The sequence below is a fragment of the Dipodomys ordii genome, unplaced genomic scaffold, assembly GCF_000151885.1.
Source record: "Dipodomys ordii isolate 6190 unplaced genomic scaffold, Dord_2.0 Scaffold3, whole genome shotgun sequence".
NCBI lineage: Eukaryota > Metazoa > Chordata > Mammalia > Rodentia > Heteromyidae > Dipodomys > Dipodomys ordii.
The window spans coordinates 12,330,192-12,351,723 of NW_012267219.1; the positions used below are offsets into that span (position 1 = coordinate 12,330,192).

The 21,532-nt window shown below is 35.8% G+C and overlaps 1 protein-coding gene across 1 annotated transcript in view; it reads right to left on the reverse strand.

Moving 5' to 3' along the window:
- Positions 1–1,128: 1,128 nt before the first annotated feature.
- Positions 1,129–21,532, reverse strand: part of Zfc3h1 (zinc finger, C3H1-type containing) — a 59,981-nt gene continuing 39,577 nt past the window's right edge. Inside the window, exons 21-36 of the mRNA XM_013018670.1 lie at positions 20,920–21,039; positions 19,638–19,821; positions 17,671–17,857; positions 15,949–16,137; positions 15,179–15,416; positions 11,690–11,795; positions 11,408–11,606; positions 10,815–10,909; positions 7,139–7,249; positions 6,778–6,882; positions 6,527–6,692; positions 5,175–5,275; positions 3,144–3,245; positions 2,453–2,492; positions 2,136–2,198; positions 1,129–2,006 (exon numbers count right to left, since the gene is read on the reverse strand). Coding sequence (XP_012874124.1) covers positions 1,869–2,006; positions 2,136–2,198; positions 2,453–2,492; positions 3,144–3,245; positions 5,175–5,275; positions 6,527–6,692; positions 6,778–6,882; positions 7,139–7,249; positions 10,815–10,909; positions 11,408–11,606; positions 11,690–11,795; positions 15,179–15,416; positions 15,949–16,137; positions 17,671–17,857; positions 19,638–19,821; positions 20,920–21,039 — 2,144 coding nt within the window. The 3' untranslated portion in view covers positions 1,129–1,868. The remainder of the gene's footprint in view (positions 2,007–2,135; positions 2,199–2,452; positions 2,493–3,143; positions 3,246–5,174; positions 5,276–6,526; positions 6,693–6,777; positions 6,883–7,138; positions 7,250–10,814; positions 10,910–11,407; positions 11,607–11,689; positions 11,796–15,178; positions 15,417–15,948; positions 16,138–17,670; positions 17,858–19,637; positions 19,822–20,919; positions 21,040–21,532) is intronic.

Consider the following 21,532-nt stretch of genomic DNA (forward strand, 5'->3'; position numbering starts at 1 on the left):
AGTGGTAGAGTGCTTGCCTTGCATGCATGAGGCCCTGGGTTTGATTCCTCAGCACCACATAAGCAAAAAGAAAAATGCCGGAAGTGGCACTGTGGTTCAAGTGGTAGAGTGCTTGCCTTGAGCTGAAGAGCTGAGGGACAGTGTCCAAGCCCAGAGTTCAAGCGACCCGACCCAAAAAAAAAAAAAAAAAAGGAAGGATAACTGGCTGAGCACTTGTAGTTCCTGCCCATAATGCTATTTAAGAGTCTGCAATCTGAGGATCACAGTTCAAAGCCAGTGTAGGCAGGAAAATCTATGAGATTCTTATCTACAATTCACTAGCAAAAAGCTGGAAGTGGAGCTGTGGGTCAAGGTGCAGAGCACTATCCTCAAGCAAAAATGCTCAGGGACAGCGCCCCCTGAGTTCAAGCCCCAGGACTGGCACCAATTAAAAAAAGAAAAGAAAAGAAAAAAGAAAAACAAAAAATAAAATGGTAGAAAGAACAGGAACACAAGCTCACTTTTAAGCAGTGTTGCTATTTTTATGTGACACCTAAAGTAACTTTGTAAAATGAAAGAAATAGAGTCATGACAGGATATCTGTAAAGCAGTGTTAAGGTACTTCATGTTTTACTAATACATAACTGATCTAAAAGGAAACTACCTATTACTGCATGGCTGAGTACAACTTGTAAATAGCTGTCCAGCCTGCATGGATGGACTCGAAAGTCCTATGCACACACAGCCCAATCGAGCTCTTACACATCTAAATGAGGAAGAAAAAAAGGAAGAAGGAGAGCAGAAGAAGTAGGAGGAAGAGGAGGAGACATGGCTGTGGAGGCAGCAGAAGGAAGAGGATTAAGGGAAAGGTGAGAGGAGGGAAGGGAAGGAGAGCTGGGCCAATGGTACATGCCTGCAATCCTAGCAACTGGGAAGGGAGAAATACAGAGAACTGTGATTTTAAAAAATGCACTGAAATCATTATGAAGAATATACCTATATCTTACTTCAACCTTTTCCCAGTGTGTGAAAAGTGAATAAAGACAGCAACGATTTTTAAAAAGTTAACTTATATTAAAAAATACTTTGTATATAAACAATTTAATACTACACTGTAGTATTTTAATACAAAGCAGTTCAAATAGTAACTGTTCTTTAAATTGTTAAACTTTATTATAAATTAAAATTTCTTTACAAAAAAATTGCACATAATATTTGACCACTCTTAGGTTCTGATGCTCTGGCATTTGCAATAGGTTCTTTAATCTTCAAGTTAAACAGTCTCAGCAAGGAGTCCAGAACGTGGCAAGGGCAATAAACAACCCTGTTAGGACATTCAAGTGCAACTAGCAGACTTGTGGCCATGGCAGTTACACTTTCCTTAAGATGGACTGCTTAAGTTTTAAATCCTGAAATGAAGAATCTCAAAAGATTTAAAAAGGAAGAACTAAAAGGAACTGCCTGCTTTTTACTGTAAACACAGCCCTGGAAATTAAATCCCAAACAAGAATCTCTCAGGCATCAGAGAGTGTCAAGTGAATCAGGAGTAGCACAAAATAAAGGGAGGGGAAAGTAAAAAATAAAACCAAAAACAAAGTAAAATTAAAATAAATGTCAGTCACTTTGAGGAGCTATACTTACGTACATGATGTTATGAGAATCTGGCAGGGCCTAGAAGCAGGCCAAACAGGAAGTTCATTTATCCAACTGAAGAATATCATGTTCATTGCATCCGGTTTTGAGGTTAGGATATTGTAGGGGACTTGATCTGATCAATTACGCTTGTCTGCCTTATACAGACCTTAGCCAGGAATCAGCCTAATCTTGAAGAATCATTCAAATAATTTTGGCAATTATTATAAGGACTTAGAACTGACTGCACCCAGTGTTCAGTGATTCTTGCTTTCTGTTTTGTTACTGTTTAAATTTAAGAGCTCATTTAGGCTGACTCCAATCTCTTGGCACTTGGAAACTAGTTTTCTCAGGTTATCAGTTTTACCTCCTTCTGATGCTTCAAACAAGAGTTGCTGTAAAAGATAGGGAAGCATAAAAATAAGACATGGCTAGATTTTGAGCATTACCACATCAATGGATATGGCACATGCAGAAAATTTATAGGAAAACATCGAGAAAAAATAAAAGATAAAACGCATTACATCTTTCCATAGTGATGCACAAAGAGGTAACTTCTGTAAGGCTCTCTGATATAAACGGTGGACCTATAAAATAGACACACACACGCTTCCATCAGAAAACATGATGTGAACACCTTCATAACTATCTGTTTAAAGAGTGGTACTTTACAATGTACTAACATTTAAGACAAAATGGTTGTGTTTTAGTAGTTTTTAAACATTTAACTTCTTAGAATGTTAACTTCTATGCTTTAACCTTTTTAAAATGGGAAGTCAACAAAAGGGCAGAATAACAAAAAGGAAATGAATAACCTATCTGATATTCAATTGTGACTTACCTCTCTTTGTCCCTTTAGAACAATCTCAGCAGCAATGGCTCTAAGGAAAACAAAGGAATATAGAAAAGGGAAAAGAAAAATTTATATAATCTTTGTACAAATGGAATACCACCACTGGCAGAGTACTGACTGTGGGAATCTGAGTACAAAACTTCCTGAAAGTAACAGGCTAAACTTCCAAGGAGGGTAACCTATAGTGAAAAGAAAAATTCAACAATTTTTATCAACTTTACAAGAATAAAGCAGACCAGTGTTCTGAACATTAATAACGTTCATGGAAAAAAACCAAAAACCAAAAACAACAACAAGAAAAAAATGTACTTAAAAGTCAAAAATACCTAGCACTAATATCTTTAAAAGAAATAAGACTACAACTGGGAGAACCCCCAAATTTTTAAGGAGATGGTATTAAAATGTGTATGATAGCCCTATTTGTTGCGTAACAGAATTGTTAACTCAGTGTTGTCCCTCAAGAAAAATTTAAAGTTTATACTTTTTTTGTTCTATAGGCAATTGTTAATAAGCACTCACTCTTGGTATTAAACCACAGTAAGTGCCTGAAACAAATCAAAATTAGAGATCTGTCCAGGAAGGAAAAATACATATATGTCATTTTAGATTTACCTGTCTGGAGCAAACCTTATAAATAAAAGCAATAGCTATAAAAACATGTACATGATTGTTGCATTACATTTTCCAGGTGGCCAGGCATGTTGGGATATTATATGTAAACATCTTGGCTTGAAGTTTCAGAATCTGAACATTGCTTTCTTCCCATTCATGCTGAAGTAACCTGTAAAGTACATTTGGAAAATGAACAAAAGCATTAAAAGTGTAGACTATCCCAAATGTACTGTATGAGCAGAGTGATGATAAGGTATAAAGTTTTTTCAGTTAAATTCTATCAAGGATATTCAGGAAATATTTGTAGAATGCCCCTTATGATAATCACCCTGAACAGGAGAATGAAATCAAGGTCCAGTCAAAGATTTTTGTTCATCTTCAACAACCAAAGTGTTCCTGTAGAAAACTAAAGCATTCGCACTGTACTCCTACTGTACTCAAATATTTGTAAAGTAATACCTCTAGCAATTTCTTGGTATTTTTATATTATGTACATATAATGATTAAGTTCTCTATTCTAAAAAACAAAAGAAGGCAGAGATGACAACAAATCCTTGTAAGTACCAACACGCAGAAGTCCTGATTTACAATCTATTTTCCAAATGTCTATCCTATTGCAAACTAGTCAAAATTACAACTGCATTTTCTATTGCCCGCATTTCATCAAAGATAATATTTCTAGTTCAAATTTTTATAATTCAGTTCTTCAGATTAACACGATTGCTGGGAGATTTAATGATAGAACAGCATGGTTATTTTTTTTTTTTTTTGGTCGGTCTTGGGGCCTGAACTCTGGGCCTGGGCGCTGTCCCTCAGCTCTTCAGCTCAAGGCTAGCACTATACCACTTGAGCCACAGCGCCACTTCTGGCTTTTTCTGCTTATGTGGTGCTGAGGAATCGAACCCAGGGCCTCATGCATACAAGCAAGCACTCTACCACTGAGCCATGGTTATTTCTGTCATAGCTTTGAGCCTTTGAATTTTTGCCTTTAAGTTCATACCACTTTTTGGATACACATGCTAAGTAGAATATAAATATTTTTCAGACAGAAATGAATCTCTGATAAATATTTCAGGTATCTTACAAGCTATAAAACAACCTAGGAATTTTAAGACATGTCTAATACAATGGGAAAGAGTGCCCAAGTGGAAACCAAAGTATTGACATGTTAAGGTGCCTTTTAGAATTAAAAAGTACATTTCTAGCCTGGTGCTTACACCTGTAATCCTATCTTTCCAGGAGGCTGAGATCTGAGGATTGCAGTTTGAAGCCAGCCTGGGCAGGAAATTTCATGAGATTTGTATTTCCAATAAACTACCAAAAAAGGCGGCAGGAGCTGTGGCTCAAGTGTAGAGAGTCAGACTTAGGGGAGCTGGGGGAGGCGTGGGGGAGGGAGGAGAGGGAAAAGATAGTGGGAGAAAAACAAAGAAGGGGGTAACAATGACCAACAAGAAACGTATTCATTACTGATGTAACTGTAACCTCTCTGTACAGCATCTTTACAAGAAAATAATTTTTTTTTTAAAAAAAAGGAAGCTTAGGAATAGTGCCGAGGCAGAGTTCCAACTACAGGCCTAGAAGGCATGTGTGCATGCACACAAACACAGACACTTCTGAGAGTGATTTGCTCTATCAAAACAGAAAAACCTAAAGTCAGTGCTTCTCAAAGGAGATTTAAGGCATCAAGTTTAAGAATCTACATTCTGAATGAACATCCCAGGAGATTCCAAAGCATGCTAATATTTGAGAATACGTGAAAATAGAAAAACCTCTAGGTAATACTCCTTTACCATGTAAAATATGTTCACTGCTTCTAATACATGTCTAAGGATATTTGATTTGTGTTTAGGGAACCCAGATGAATTACCTATCCTCTTATAACCTGCAGTTTTCTGAAGTGACCAGAGACTTTTACTAAAATTGGCTTTTGTATGAATCGCTAAAGATGGCCCAACAACTCTGAAACTAAAGCAATACATGTCTATGAGAAAATACTGAACTACCGAATATTTTATGAAATTTTCAATAATTTTATATGAAGAACCAAAATTATATATGAAGAATTATTTAGTTGAGAACCAAAAAATTTTTTTCTTACCTCAGTGCAAGTCCAGAATTAGTTGGCATAACTGAGCAAAACCGTTCCAAGGTTTTGGAATGCTGGGTCTTTGGAACACAGCTCAAATAAAAGAAAATAACCTGGGGCAGGGAGGGGGAAGAGAGATGAATGCAACAAAAATATGAACTACAATTATTTGAGTCTTTAGTGAGAAAACCATAACGGTTTTTAAAACATGAATGTACAAACTGTAATTATGTATGATGCTGTTACAGTTCCTACCATTAATTCTATTAGTGAATTTCCAAATGTGAGTTAGAAAATATGGTCTAGTTATGAGAGCCAAGGACAGAACACTGACAAGAAGCCAGGAATCTGGGATTTTATGCGAGTCTACCTTTATTTGCTGTATAGCTCAGCTAGTCATAGAACTAATAATACCTGCCATATCTTGCTCATGGAATGCCCATATGTAAATGACTTAATGTCCATAAAGTGCTTTGAGATCCTAAGATAAAGAATGGCACAGAAGTTCAAAGCATAATAACTGGTTATTCTGATTCAAACTAAAACCCCACAAAAAAAGGAAAAGTAAGAAAGATTTTAAAAAGCACCTATGTTTCCGTTTCCATTGAGCAAAGAGAGATTTTCAGGTTTACACTGTGCTGCATGAAAGGGATCTCTGAAATAAATTTTTAAAAATCCATCCCTTACTCCCTTTATTTCATTACCTATCATAATATAACTTATAAAATCTATCATTAATCAGATTCTACTCTTAAAATTCTACATAGCACCTGAATGTAGCTTTCCTATGCTCACTGTATAGCTATATTTTCTTGGCAAAATAGTAACAAAAAGCAGAGACAATGCACATGCTTATTATTTTTAAGTGATAATATGTACTGTTCTTAGACTTTGAAGACTTAAGGAAAAATTAAAGACCAAAAACACTAGGAAAGTGGTCCTGGCAAAAGCTCTTTTGATATAAAATACTTAGCTTTTCTGTTAGTTTTTTGTTTTTGTTTTTTGTTGGTTGTGGGGTTTGAACTCTGGGCTTGGAGCTGTCCCTGCACTCTTCAGCTCAAGGCGAGCACTCTACTGCTTGAGCCACAGTGCCACTTCCGGGTTTCTAGCGGTTAGTCGGAGCTGAAGTCTCACATACTTTCCTGCCTGGGCTGGCTTTGAACGGTGATCCTCAGATCTCAGCCACCTGAGTAGCTAGGATTTCAGGCATGAGCCATCGGTGCCCAGCTAGTTTTTCTGTTAGTTTTGTTCACTATAAGAAAGGTCCTAGGAAAAGCTCTCTTGATATAAAATAGTAGTTTTGTTGTCACTCTTAAACCCAATTGTTTTTTAGAAGCATGTAAAAAAAGTTGTAAGAGTCTTACCCGGTTATGAAATTCATAGTTGGACCAGTAATCAGCACTGCTAAAAGGAATGGGATATCGGGCAGGTACTGTAATCAAACATCTATTTACTAAATCAGTAAAAAATCTGAATTCTTGGACTTTGTTTCTGGATCCGGCAGCTCTGTTATTGGCAAAGACCAGATAACTGCCAAAAGAAAAATATCAAAATCAGAATGATTAAGGCACATTCTCTTATTCCAAAATTCTTTTTTAAGATGAATTATACTTACTCCATCCAAATCTTTTGTACTATATCAGATCTCATGGCCACCCCCAATGCTGCCTCATATGCTTCCACAGTCTCTTTAATACTTGATTGTAGAGGATGACACAGGCTGTTTAGTAAATGAAAAGAATAAGGTCTACTGATCGATTTTATTAGAAAAAAATGACAAAGTATACATTACAGACATTACTACAATGGAATCTTTCTTTTGATCTTTCTATTTTAGTATGTAATAAAACCTTAGTATCATCTCTTTTGCTTTAATGACTTTAACATAAGGCCAATTTTTAGGAGTGCAATTTGGTAGTAAGTAGCAAAATCAACCTGGTATGCAGTATTTCTTCCCACAGGGGATAATATCTCACCAGTAAATCAGCCACAAATAAGGAATTCGGTGGTTAAAAATGTCATCATCAAAATTCCCTTTACATAAACAGGCTGGAATGTCAAGTGGTCCTGGGATATTTAAGAGATACCTGGAAAAAAGAAAACCCCAGATATTATGCCTAATCACACAGATTAAAAAATATTTTCTTTAAAATCTAGAGTTTAGCCGGGTGCTGGTGGCTCACGCCTGTAATCCTAGCTACTCAGGAGGCTGAGATCTGAGGATCAGGGTTCAAAGCCAGCCCGGGCAGGAAAGTCTGTGAGAATCTTATCTCCAATAAATAAACCACTAGAAAACCGGAAGTGGTGCTGTGGCTCAAGTGGTAGAGCACTCGCCTTGAGCTGAAGAGCTGAGGGACAACGCCCAGGCCCAGAGTTCAGGCCCACTACTGACAAAAAAAAAAAAAAAAATCTTGAGTTTAATTTACACTGAAATATTTTTATAAAGAAATAAAATTTCTCTCACATGTATAAATGTAATGGTATGACATCAATATATGTTACATTTTTAGGACACTGTATTTTTCTCAGAATTTTACTGTCATAATTATAACAGTAATTCTCCAAAAATGAAGTTTTATTTTAGTCTCTAAAGAAAACAAGTCACCAATTAACTAGAATCAAAACCCTAATAAAACAAACGAGACAACTAAGTATCTCAAATTTTCCCACAAAATCTATACTCTGTTGTTAGGGAAGAAAATACCAAAATCTAGTACCTAATAGTAATTCTTCTCTGGCATGTGTCCCTATGCATTGTGTAACATATTGGCCCATTAGGCACTTATCAAATAAAGATGGAAAATATGTAAACTATAAACCTCTTTTGAAAAGCCACAGTTTACATTTGGATATGAAAGGTTCTAAAAGGAATCTCAGTTTACCTCCCAATATATCTGAATCTCTGCAAAATACAACTATCAGTATCTTCAAAAACAATGACTTTTTAACGTAATTTTTAAATTATCTTTAAGAGGTTGTACTAAGGAGTTTCAACTCAACATATTAAATAACTAGCAGAACACATCATGATCCCCTTCCACTGAAGAACAATGTTTTTTAATGGAAAAAATGCAGTCTAGTATAATCAATTACATTGGACTTTGCAAGAAAACAAGTTTTAATGAATTAGCCAGACTGGGGTAAGAGAGGTGGCAAACACAAGAAATAGGGCATCTAGAAGACAGGTTATCTTTCTAACTGGCCTATATTACCATGAGTTATCCACTCACACTTCTAAGGATTTTAGCTTTTTCCAGTGAGAACTGAGGTAGGCAATAAAAAGACTTCAAATCTAATCTATGTAAGACTGTACAATCTCTAGGCTACCTTTAACAAACTGAATAAAATCCTTAAGTTAATTTTTTAAACTATTCTCTTAATATCCAAGTTGACTGACAGAGATAATTTTTTTTGAGAAAGGGCCTCACTCTATAACCCAGATTGGTCTCTAACACATGATCCTTCTGTCTAGCCTCTCAAAGCTGGGATTACAGGCATATTACTAACCATCTTAGCTAAAAGAGTTCTTAAATTAATAGAAGATCTGTATTAAGTTACCAAGAAGAAACTGACAACATCTTCTTTTATTTTTTTTGTCAGTCATGGGGCTTGGAACTCTGGCCCTGGGCGCTGTCCCTCAGCTCTTCAGCTCAAGGCTAGTGTGCTACCACTTGAGCCACAGCATCACTTCCAGCTTTTTCTGCTTATGTGGTGCTGAGGAATTGAACCCAGGGCCTCATGCATGCAAGGCAAGCACTCTACCACTGTGCCACCTTCCCAGCCCTAACATCTTCTTTTAAGCTAGATCAATTAGCTTGATGCCCAAGGGAAAACCAGGAAAGAGTCTGGTTCAGTCTTGAATTAGTCCCTTAAATTTGAGAACTTAGATCCATCTAATTTAAACAAGGGATTAAAATAGGTAAAATGAATAATCTCTAAATTCTTCATAGTTTCCATTCTGTTTAATTGCATTTAAAAATTATTTGGTCTCTCCCCCGACCTCCAGTTTGAATTCAAGGCCTGGAGCTTGTAAGAACCACACTGTTTAAGCAACTTTCACCAGTCCCTTTTTGCACTGTTTTTTTCTCAAGACTAAGTCTTGCTTTATGCCCAGGCTGACCTGGACCACAATCCTCCTACTTATGCTTTCCTTCATTGCTGGGATAACAGGTATGTACCACTACATCCAGTCCATTTGAAATCTATTTTAAAACATCAATCTAGGTACAGGAGAAATTTTCAAGCATAGGACTAAAATTACTTTGCCAAGTAGTTGACAAACACAAAGATTAAAGTCTGGGGAGAAATAATGATCTCAAATCTCAAGTGAAATAGTTTCACAAGAAATAGATCACTTAATTAACAAAGCTGGATTATTTATTTATTATTTATGTATTTATTTATTTTTTGCTTGCAGGTCCTGGGCCTTGAACTCTGAGCCTGGGCACTGTCCCTGAGCTGTTTTTTCTCAAGGTTAGAGCTTACTTGAAGAATAGTACCACTTCTGGATTTTTTGAGTAGATTATTGGAAATAAGCGTCACATGGATTTTCCTGCATGGGCTGACTTCAAATAGCAGTCCTCAGATCTCAGCCTCCTGAGTAGCTAGGATTCCAGGCATGAGCCGCCAGCACCTGGCTAAACTGGATGACTCCTAAAAAATCTGACTGTACAGTAACACAGCTATACTAGATATAGTGAAGTGGGGAAGAAGGGATGTTAAGGTAATGCCTAATTAAAGAAAAATGTTTGCAAACATATTTGCTAACATTAAACTAAGGCTTTATTTTCACTCCATATTTTCCATAAGAAGTTTTTTTGTTTTTATTGGGGGGGTCTGGTCCTGGGGCCTGAACTCTGGGCCTGGGCGCTGTCCCTCAGCTCTTCAGCTCAAGGCTAGCACTCTACCACTTGAGCCACAGCACCACTTCCGGCTTTTTCCTTTTTTTTTTTCCTTTTGTGGTACTGAGGAATCGAACCCAGGGCCTCGAGCATGCAAGGCAAGTGCTCTACCACTGAGCCACCTTCCCAGCCCCCCATAAGAAGTTGTTTAGAATATTTTTAACTTAGATCTTTCTCCTTTCCATTATTCCTAACATGGAGTAAGAAAGGAACTCACAAAAAATTCTCTTGATGCCTATTCTTTTAACTAAAGTTTTACTGGAACACAGCTATGACCATTCACTTATTGTCTACAGATGTTTTTAATACCACAACATAGCTGTTGTATATAATGATAAGATATTATGGCCTGCAATACTGCAATCAGAAATACTCACTTCCTGGTTCTTGGGGGAAAAGTGCTGACTTGGTACACAAATGAAGAGGTGGAGAACTTTTTAAAACTTTGGAACTTTAAAAGCCTCCCTCAAAATCATTCTTAATAATCTATTGTGGCCTATTAATATTGGAACAAAAGCAAAAAAAGAAAGTTATTATAAACCTTGAGGAGGACTTTTACTCCAAAGAATACAGAAGCATTTTATATACTGCCTTTCTCATTTTTTATTCTATTTGTTCTACTGCCCTAATAACAGTTCTGTAAGTAGATATCCAAGTACAAAAAATTTCATATCAGCATAAAATGAAGTCATCTTTCTAGTGAACTATATTCTCTCTCATTCCTCTACAAATCAAGAATTCTACAACTTACCGAAATAGATCCAAGTTACTATACTTCTCAAATCCAGGTTTAAAGAAGGATGCAATAAATTTCCGCAGAAATGGAAGAAGATTGTTGCCTTGATTCTATTTAAAAAAGAGTTGGGGAAATACACATCAGGTTTACAATGTTACCTAAAATGTCTAAAAAGAAGAAAGAACCTTAAAAATTAGTGATTAGGTTTCCTGGTACATGAAGGAGAAGTAGACAAGTTTGAGACACACTTAGCTAACTTCTCATCTCTCAATTTCATTCAACAGATTATTAAATAATTTATTATACAATGTCACCACATGCTCAAATTTCACCCACCACATACCTACTGAACAGATAACATGTTTAGAACTGTGGCAGGAGTTGGGGAGTAAAATACAGTTCTTGTGCTTGAGCAGTTCTTAGTGTAAAATATAAAGCATCTATAAACAAAATTACAAAGGACCATAGAAAGGTAGAAAGGTAGAGAGAAGGAAAATCTAACGTAACTTGCAGAGCACCTAAGGTCCCGGAAATATTTTCTGGAGGTAATTGATAAAGATATTGAAATGTAGAAATACCATATTTGAGAATCATGCGTCATTTTTTACCTGCAAGATGAAGAATTTGCACATATGGTAAAAAATCTCTGCATTCTGAGGATTTTTTTCAAATGCAGTAAGCCATACTGCTCTGGCTTTGTCCTGCTGATTAGTTTGTAAATACAAAGCAGCAAGGGCTTCCAATAGCTGGCAGTTCATGGGACACGATTCCAACAAATATTTACAAAGCTCCATGGCAGCCTCATATCTTAAAAAGAAAAAGAATGACTAAATACTCTTCTGAAAAAGATCCATTTTAACATAAGATTAACTTTATCAATTGAATTTTACCTCTCTAGGAGCTGGTGCAGAGCAATCATGTTTCTGTAAAGTGGAAGGCAGACTTCTATTCTTTCCTCAGTGGTAAGGGTCTCATCTGTACAAGCTTTCACGGCATCTACCCCAAAACATCACAACAATACATATCAAAATTAATTACGTGACTATGTTTTATCACCCATAAGAGAATAATAGGCAAAGATGAGCTACCTTTGGCTGGATCATCTTTTCCATCTTTATAGAACTCCTGGCCTTTACCAAAAGGAACTAATTCAAATCTTCAAACTCCTAAAATTGAATCCATTACCCTCACTTTCCTGGAAAGGGCAGAACTATCCTATGAGTTCCCATATCTATTCATCAATGTATTTTCATTTATATGTCTCACCAATTATCCTAATTCCTTAAAAGTCATTTCAAAAACATCATGGTTTTTACCTTTTCATTTTTCCCTGAACACTACAAAAGAGGTCTTTTACTGCTGCTTCACAGATGTCTCCCAATAACACAATCCTTATTCCTTCAAATATATCTTTCCCCTTATAAAGAGTCCTTCCCTTCAACTTGTAGCTTCTTATAGAATGGGAGACTGTTTTTCTTTATACCATTTCCTCCCTTTCCATTGGGAGATTCCCAGATTTTTGGAGTTAAAAATCATCATTCTAAAACTGAGTTATTTGAAGTTCACTTACAAGATTTGTAGTGCACTGAACCTGTCATAATATTTCATACTTTCCTTTTTTCCCCTGTTCTGTGGTAGGTGCTAAGGATTAAACAATACATATTAGGGAAGCACCCTACAATTGAACTCCTTGCCTATGCTCCCAAGAGATTGTTTATACTTCTTAGCCCCATTCATAGTCTCTACTCTCCCTTTTAAGCCTTACTGCTATGCTTTTTTTGTTTTTGTTTTTTGTTTTTTTTGTCAGGCGTGGGGTTTGAACTCTGGGCCTGGGAACTTTCCCTGTACTCTTCAGCTCAAGGTGAGCACTCTACCGCTTGAGCGATAGCATCACTTCCAGTTTTCTAGTGGTTTATTGGAGAAAAGAGTCTCATGGAGGTTCCTGCCCAGGCTGGCTTTGAATTGTGATCCTTAGATCTCAGCCTCTTGAGTAGCTAGGATTACAGGCATGAGCCACTGGTGCCCGGCACTACTATGCTGTTAAGAATCATTCCCTCAGAAAAAATATTTCTGAGCTGTACACCAATGGCTCATGCCTGTAATCCTAGCTACTCAGGAGACTGAGATCTGAGGATCTCTGTTCAAAGCCAGCCTGTGCAAAAAAGCACCTGTAAGACTCTTATTTTTTGCTGGTTGTGGGGCCCAAATTCAGAGCCTAGGCGCTGTCTCTGAGCTCTTTTTACTCTACCACTTTGAGCACTCTATCACTTTGAGACAGCACCACTTTTGGTTTTCTGGTGATTGACTGGAGAGAAAAGTCTCACAGACTTTCTTGCTTGGGCTGGCTTCAAACCACAATCCTCAGATCTCAGCCTTCTGAGTAGCTAAAATTATACGTATGAGTCACCAGCACCCAGCCCTATGAGACTCTTATCTCCAACTAACCACTCAAAGAAACTGGTAGTGGCCATAAGTTTCCATTCTTTTCCAGATTAGAGAATATTTGCATATATACAAGTTATCATGGAAATGAGACCCAAATACAAACTCTAAAATCATAGACACAGACAAACTTGAAAGTAGTTTATTGTGACCCCATTACATGAGATCAAATATGAAATTTTTTCACTGATGGTATCATGTTGTTACTCAAAAAGTTTTGGATTTTATAGCAACTCAGAATGGTCAAACTTCAGCTTGCATTGAATTTACTGTGAGAGAACATTAAAAACTTTAAAGTACTTTGTAATATAGTATCTTCTACGTTAATAGTTCTCAAATCCATTTATCCACAATTGCCCACTCGGGAATAACTTTTTTATGTCCTTCGGCCAATAATTATTTCTACTTGATGATCTAATATCATTTACAAATATCATTACTACTGTCCCAGTTTTACCAGCTCATTGAGTTTCTTTTATTAATATTAATTTCCTTCTCTTAAAGCTTAGAAATCATTGTAATTATTCCTTTTCATCTTCTCTGACATTGTATCTATTCCTTGCCCATCTTTTTATAAAAATTTGGTGCTCATGGTAAATAGTCTCTTTTCCAGTTTACTTTTCTTATGCATGTAGTTACACGGTCTTGCATGTTGTCAACCTTAAAGACATTATTATTATTGCTGGTAGTGGTAGAGTTTATACTAAGGGACTTAAGCTTGCTAGATAGGTACTCTATTACATAAACCATACCTCCCCACTGCTTTTTTTGTTTCAGTTATCTTTCAGATAGGGTCTCTTGCTTTTTGCTCTGCCTAGACTTATAGTGTAATCCTCCTACCTATGCCTCCAATAGCTAGAATTAAGATATGAACTATCTTGTCTGTTTTTTGCTGTTGTTTAAATAGAGTATTCCCTCTTCCCTAACCTGCCCCTCTCAGGGGGTGATTAGCTGGCCTAGAAACTCTTTATCTTCCCAATCTTTGAGATTACAGGCATGAACCACCATTCCTGGTCCAATTTTTTTTTTTTTTTGGATCCAGCGAGGGGCCTAAACTCTGGGCCTGGGGACTGTCCCTCAGCTCTTCAGCTCAAGGCTAGCGCTCTACCACTTGAGCCACAGCACCACTTCTGGGTTTTTTCTTTTTGCTTATGTGGTGCTGAGGAATCAAACCCAGGGCCTCATGAATGCAAGGCAAGCGCTCTACTACTGAGCCACCTTCCCAGCCCAACCTGGTCCAAATTTTATCTTCTGACTAGACTATAAAATTATTCTTGGGAAGGAATAAGCTATATACTCTATATCATTAAACATAACAGTAATCAAATTAACTGACTGGTGAATAAATATATAAGCTAGTTGAAAAGGTAAGACATATTCATTTCTATCTTAATGGATGGCTAAAAACAAAACTACATCTAGTTTTCTGATTCAAACAACACAAACATAATGATATTATCTACATATTTTAACAGATATCCCTTGTCATAATTGGAAAAATAAATCAGGTAATTCTATATAGTTTCTGGTTTTCTTTGCTTGGCTTTTTGGAATACTGAGGCCTCATACTTTTGCTTAAATTTTTCATTCGTGGCTAGCCTGTTACCACTCAAGATACACTTCCACTTCCAGCTTTGTGTCAGTTAACTGGACATAAGAGTTTCTTGACGCTGGCCCACACTTTGAATCCTGATTCTCAGATCTCAGCCTCCTGAGTAGCCAGGATTATAGGCATAATACATCAGCAACTATCTAGTTTCTGGTTTTTATAAATATCAATACCCATCTTATGACTCAATCATTTTTACATACATAATAAACTTTCAAAATGCAACTTATAATACCTAATGTTACAGTCAGGAAGAATTATAATAATGAATAAACTGGTGATATAATTTTTAACAGTTGATGTTTTAATTTATACCACTCAGACTTACCTTCAAAAACTGCTAACAACAGGTCAGGATTAGTCTTTACATCTTGAACTGCTTGCCATGGCATTACAAATGGTTCCCTGTTAACAATTCTTGAAGGATTAGCATTAGATGGATCATAGAATGTTGATGGGAGACTGCTGAACTCAGTAAGATGTATGTAGGCCAGCCATGCCAAACATCGATCGTTTGTTTTAAGGTATTCAGCTACTATTTCATCACTAGCCAACTTTAACGCATTCTAGTTAAAAAGATAAAAATTCAGAAATGTTTTAAAAAGTGATTCCTATTCACAATGCAATTCAAATGTAAAGAATAAAACTGAAGTACTACCTAAGTGAAAATTTTGCTATCAGTCATCAATTTAGTAATGAAAAATTTGAGATGTCAAATTAACATAATTATACTAATATAAAGTTGAATGCCTATTTAATAAAAGACCACATGTATTTGTATATTTTAAGTGTTTAGATATTTAAAATCTTGTACGTTTAACATAAAAAACAGTAAAACCTCACCCAAGAAAACACACCTAGAAAACCATATAGATGATTTATTATAGACTGATTTCTTTTCTCTTAAAATATCCTGACCAAACAATGTGGAAATAAAGTTATAAACTTACCTAGTGACATAACTCACTAGTAAGTGAAATAAGGACTCAAATCCAAAGTCTGTGTTCTCACTGTTAAACAATGCTACCCATAAACAACATCTCAAGTCTTTAATAAGTGTTCTCTAAAACTGAGTTAAATACTATAATAAATGTTTACCTGTAAAATTGCAAGTGCACTTTGGCCTCTTCCAGTAAATATATGCAGCTGTACTCTATACAAAAGAGCCTCTAAAAGCTGAAAGGAAAGAACGTCTGATGTTTCCCGCTTGGCTGCTCCCATCAGAAACTTCACCATTCTCTCACATACATAATCTTTTTCTTCAAAGGTGCTTTCTAGATGTAGAAACTGCCCAAAGGAAAAAACAGGTAAATGCACAAAAACTTTAAAAAAGGAAAGAAAAAAAATTGCCCAAAGGCTTTCATATAATCTATGCTGTCACTTATAAGGAAGAAACTAAAACTACCAATTTTTTAATTTCATTAAATGTTTCATATCGTATTTTCAACTTCTGCAAAAAGGTTAACTATAACAATGTATAAGCCATTTTCTAGTACTACTACACAACATTAAGAAGAAAAAACTGATGACAATAGTTTCATCTAAAAATTTATTTAAATCTAATGGTTCCTGAGTTCAGTCAATAAACTTCAGACACTAATGAATACCTGTTTTATTTCATAAATGGGTTAATTATTAAATTTAGCTTTAAAAAGTCTCATTATTCAGGAAGAGAGGAAAAATCAATTTTTTCACATATCAAAAATTATAGAGTACATTTATTTCCATAAGCAAAAAGAAAAATAAGACCAAAAGTGTTTCCTAGAATTCATGGCAATTTTTTTTTTTGTCAGTCATGGGACTTGAACTCTGGGACTGAGCGCTGTCCCTCAGCTCTTCAGCTCAAGGCTAGTGCTCTACCACATGAGCTTCAGTGCCACTTACAGATTTCTGGTGGTTTATTGGAGATAAGAGTTTCACAGACTTTCCTGCCGGGGCTGGCTTTGAACCGTGATCCTCAGATCTCAGAGTAGCTAGGATTATAGGCGTGAGCCACCGGTGCCGGCTCTCATAGCAAATTTATACAAGTAAAAACTTTAAAAAAATCTAAATGCTTTACAAAAACTACATTAACCTTATCTAAACTAAAACTGCATAAGAATAGGTAAATAAAAATGTTAATTTTTAAATTATTTTGTTAATAATAAAGAGATTGTTAACCACAAAAGAAGAAAATCATTTCTTCCTTAAATGCTTTCTTCTTGTTTAGTTTAAATTAATCTGAGGGAGGAGTGGCTCTGAGGTTACTAGAAACTGAAGGTAAGGGGAGAGAGACAGATAAATGAAGAGGAGAGGAAGAATGCAGTCAACAATTCACTGTATATATCACAAAATTAAGAACAGTAATGGAAGGGATGGGTTGAAGGAGGAGGAGGGTGAGAATGTTGAGAGGGATGACAAAGATCAAGATGCATGTATTCATGAACTTTTGTTAAATGGTATCTCCTTTGTACATCTACTTAAGGATAATAAAAATTTTAAGTAAAAGAAAAAGAAACGGGGCTGGGAACGTGGCTCAGTGATAGAGAGCTTGCCTTGCATGCCTGAGGCCCTGGGTTCGATTCCTCAACACCATATACACATAAAGAAAAAAGCCGGAAGTGGCACTGTAGAGCGCTAGCCTTGAGCTGAAGAGCTGGGGGACAGTGCCCAGGCCCAGAGTTCAGGCCCCATGACCAGACCCCCCCAAAAAAAGAAACAAAGAAAAGAAATCGAAAGTAAAGTATATAGCATATAATAAGCTCCATATCAATATTTAAGATGGCTTCCAAGAATTATCAACACACACATTACAAACATAGTGTTATCTTTTCTACTCACAGTCCAAAAGCTTTGATAATCAGGAGCATATTCAACAGCTGTTTCACACATTTCTTGCACTTCCTCCCTGGTTCCTCTTTTTGAGAACAATCTCAGGTAATGGCACCAAATTTCTGGATTGTCTTTGTTGTTTTCCAATGCTCGAGCCAAAACATTTAAAGCAGAATCCAAGGATTCTGAACATAGTCTATATATTTAAAAGCAAAGATAAAAGCTTTATTTCTAAAAAATGTCTGAGGAGTGAAGCTGTAGCTCAGTTATTAAGTACCTGTCTAGCAGGAATAAGGGTCTGGGTTTAATCTTCAACATTGCAAATAAATAAATAAATACTTTAAAACTGCTTTAAATCTAAATATAGCTAATTAAGTGAGTCAGGTTGTTTTTTTTTAACAAGTCTACTTTCTGTTAGAACTATCAATAGCCAGGATCATTATGTCAAAGAAGAAAAAATTAAGATTTTTCAATCACAACTGTAGGGGGGAAAAAAAAGTTCTCATTTCCCACAGATCAAATTTCTTTTAAAGTAGATATTCAGTAAGCATTTACCATATATAAAATAGAGTGTTACAAAACTACTAAGATTATCAACTTCAAATGTTCTTTGTCCATATTCAGAAATGCCTTTTATGATTTACATTGTTTGGAAACAGGAAAAGTTAACAACTCTCTCTCTCTCAATGCCAGCTATTGCTAGAAATATCAAAGCTTTCAATATAATAGTTCTTTTCAATGGTCAAAGGTTTGCTATCTCTTGGAGAAGATAATTCTCTCACATGATCTTGTTCATAAACTAATGTATAACTCTTTTGCCCTTCACTCAGTAAATGAGTCAGAAAGGAAAATAGTGTAACTTATCCTATTAGCATAGAAATAACACATATGAAAAGTCAGAAAAACAACACATTCAGATATGTATGGTGTTATAAGCTCTTTGTAGTGCTGCCTTATTGAAGATTTTATACTATTTTAAGATAGATTTATCAGGATACAACATGAAATGACTGTATTTTTAAGTCACAATGATAAAAAGATTATTTTTGGTTTATCTCCACTTTCAAAAACTAGATGTTATTAAAGCTAGGCATGAATCCCAGCACTTGAAAGGCTGAGGAAGGAGGGTCATGAGATTGAGACTAAGCATGGATGGTATAGTGAAAACTCTTATCTCCAGGGAAATAAAAAGAAATTAGAGGATACAATCTGTAACAAGAGCTATTGGTTGTGAAATAAATTACTATTTATCTTATTTGCATAATGTCAGAACTTAGAGACGACAAGCTTTAAATCTCCATTGTAAATGTACAATATTTAATCTGTTCCACTATTGTTTATCATAATTTCTGTAAGAGATTTAATTTTTAAAAAATTAATCTAGGCTGGGTACTGGTGGCTCATGCCTGTAATCCTAGCTACTCAGGAAGTTGAGACTAAGAATCACGGTTCAAAGCCAGAAGGAGGAAAGTCTGTGAAACTCCTATTTCTAATTAGACACCAGAAAACTGGAAGTGAAACTGTGCTAACCTTGAGCTCATGAACAGCACTTAGGCCCTGAGTTCAAGGCCATGACCTACAACAATAAAAAATTAATGCTTCTACTACTCTGAATTTACTATTTAACTAAAACTACATAAGAATAGGCAAATAATAATACTTAGCAATTTTTTATGATTTTGTTAACAGTATAATGATTGTTAATTAATGAAAACAAATAACTTCTTTAAATATTTCTAAAGATTCTAAAAAGTTCAGTATAATTTGTTTCCCATACATTGAATCATAGGGAAAAAAACTAAAGATTTAATCTTAAATTTCTGTAATAGCTTTTTTTCCTTGATAGCGTTTGAACAATAAAATACTTTTGGCTTTGTCAAATGACTCCATTGACAACAGGAAGAAAACCTGATTACAATATACGAAATAAACATTAAACATAAAAATATAAATGTCAAACAGTTTTCATAACCTACCCCTCATTTTGATTCAAGTACTTGTATGCAAGCTTGAGCCAAAGTTGTACATGGGAAGGATTTTCAAGGACACTTGCTTCTAAATTAGCGATGTCATCGGTTTCATTTGTAAAATATCTAACATCATCTGGAGTGACAACAGTGTCCAAAACCGGAACTTTTATTTGGTTCTCTGGTCGGAAGGCTATAGAGAAAAATGTCATTGGCTTTTTATGTTAATCTATAGACAGAAAAAACAATTGGTCTCATCTTTAGAATAATCTAGAAACCTATAGATTCTAATTCCATACAGCAAAACAGCTTTAAGGAATATCTACCATATAATCATCCAACCCTGAACATTTATGCTATTAAAAATTACTTTAGGGGCTGGTTGCCATTGGCTTACACTTATCTGAGCTATTCTTGATCTCAGGTTGAAGCCAGCCTAGGCATTAAAAAAAATCCAAGGGACTCCATCACCAAAATAACCTACAAAAAATTGAGCTAGAGGCATGGTTCAAGTGGCAGGGTACCAGCCAAGTGAGCAAGGAAGCGAAGCAGTGGCTCCATGCCCACAAAGTTAAACAAGCAAACAAATATTTCAAGCCAACAGAAATAAAGTTCTTTATTGGTAAGGTAGATGCATAATCTCCCAATATTAAGGGCAAGTGATATCATCTGATAATTCATTTAATTGTAAATTATAATTTAAGAAATTAAAGGTGAGTTAAAATTTATAAAAATGATTTCCTCAACTACATCTAAACAAGAGAAGTGTCACATTAAAGTACACGAGATATATACTGTTAACTGATTAGTAAACAACTATACATGCAAACTTAAAGAACCCAAGATATGCTTATGAGAAGGCACATTTATACATTATTATGCTCATTTGTTCATTCATTCATTTTATGAATCTACTGAATGTCAGAAAACACAAACTCAAAGACAAAGCAAAATAAAACACTTGCCCTCAAGGAGGACACTGGCCAAGCAGTAGCTCTCAAAGGACATCAGTACTGTTAAGTTCACCATATTTTAAGTATGCTTGGAAATACATTAAGCAGTCAGTGTCAATAAGGAATGTTTTTTCTCCATAAACACAAAACATCCCTCAATGTCAGGATAATATCCGCACCATGAATAACTGAAGTGCAAATACCAAAGGTATCACGTTGCAGAAAATAAAAACCACCAATGATGTCAGGTTTCAGGCTAGTAGATTAGCAGTGTTTACAGACAAAAATGGAACATCACAATTTAACAATTCTGGATTCTAAACTAAGTAACTTCGTACCATACTTAATTGGTCCTGTAGACTGTTCCTCATCACTACTGAAGCCATTCTCTGAAATGGGTTTCCTCCAAAACCTTGGCTTCCATTTCCTTTTATCTTTGTAGGTTGTAAATGGAGGTGCTACAGTGAACAGGAGAAAACTGTTAATTGATAGAACTAGTTTTGTTTTGAGGGCTAATAAAAAAATACTTGAAAAATACTACATTTAAGACAAAAACAAGGGGCTGGGAAGGTGGCTCATTGGTAGAGCGCTTGCCTTGCATGCTCGAGGCCCTGGGTTTGATTCCTCAGCACCACATAAGCAAAAAAAATCCGGAAATGGCCAAGTGGTAGAGCGCTAGCCTTGAGCTGAAGAGCTGAGGGACAGCGCCCAGGCCCAGAGTTCAGGCCCCATGACCGGACCCAAAAATAAATAAATAAATAAATAAATAAATAAAATAAAATATGTGGAAATCCCCCTTTCCATATAATTGACTTAAGCTAATACATTTTTAAAAAATATTGTCTAAAGGTTTGCTGTCATACAGAAACTAAAAAGTCTTTGTGTGTGTGTGTGTGTGTGTGTGTGTGTGTGTGTGTGTGTGTGTGTGTGTGTGTGTGTGTTCGTGGGTGT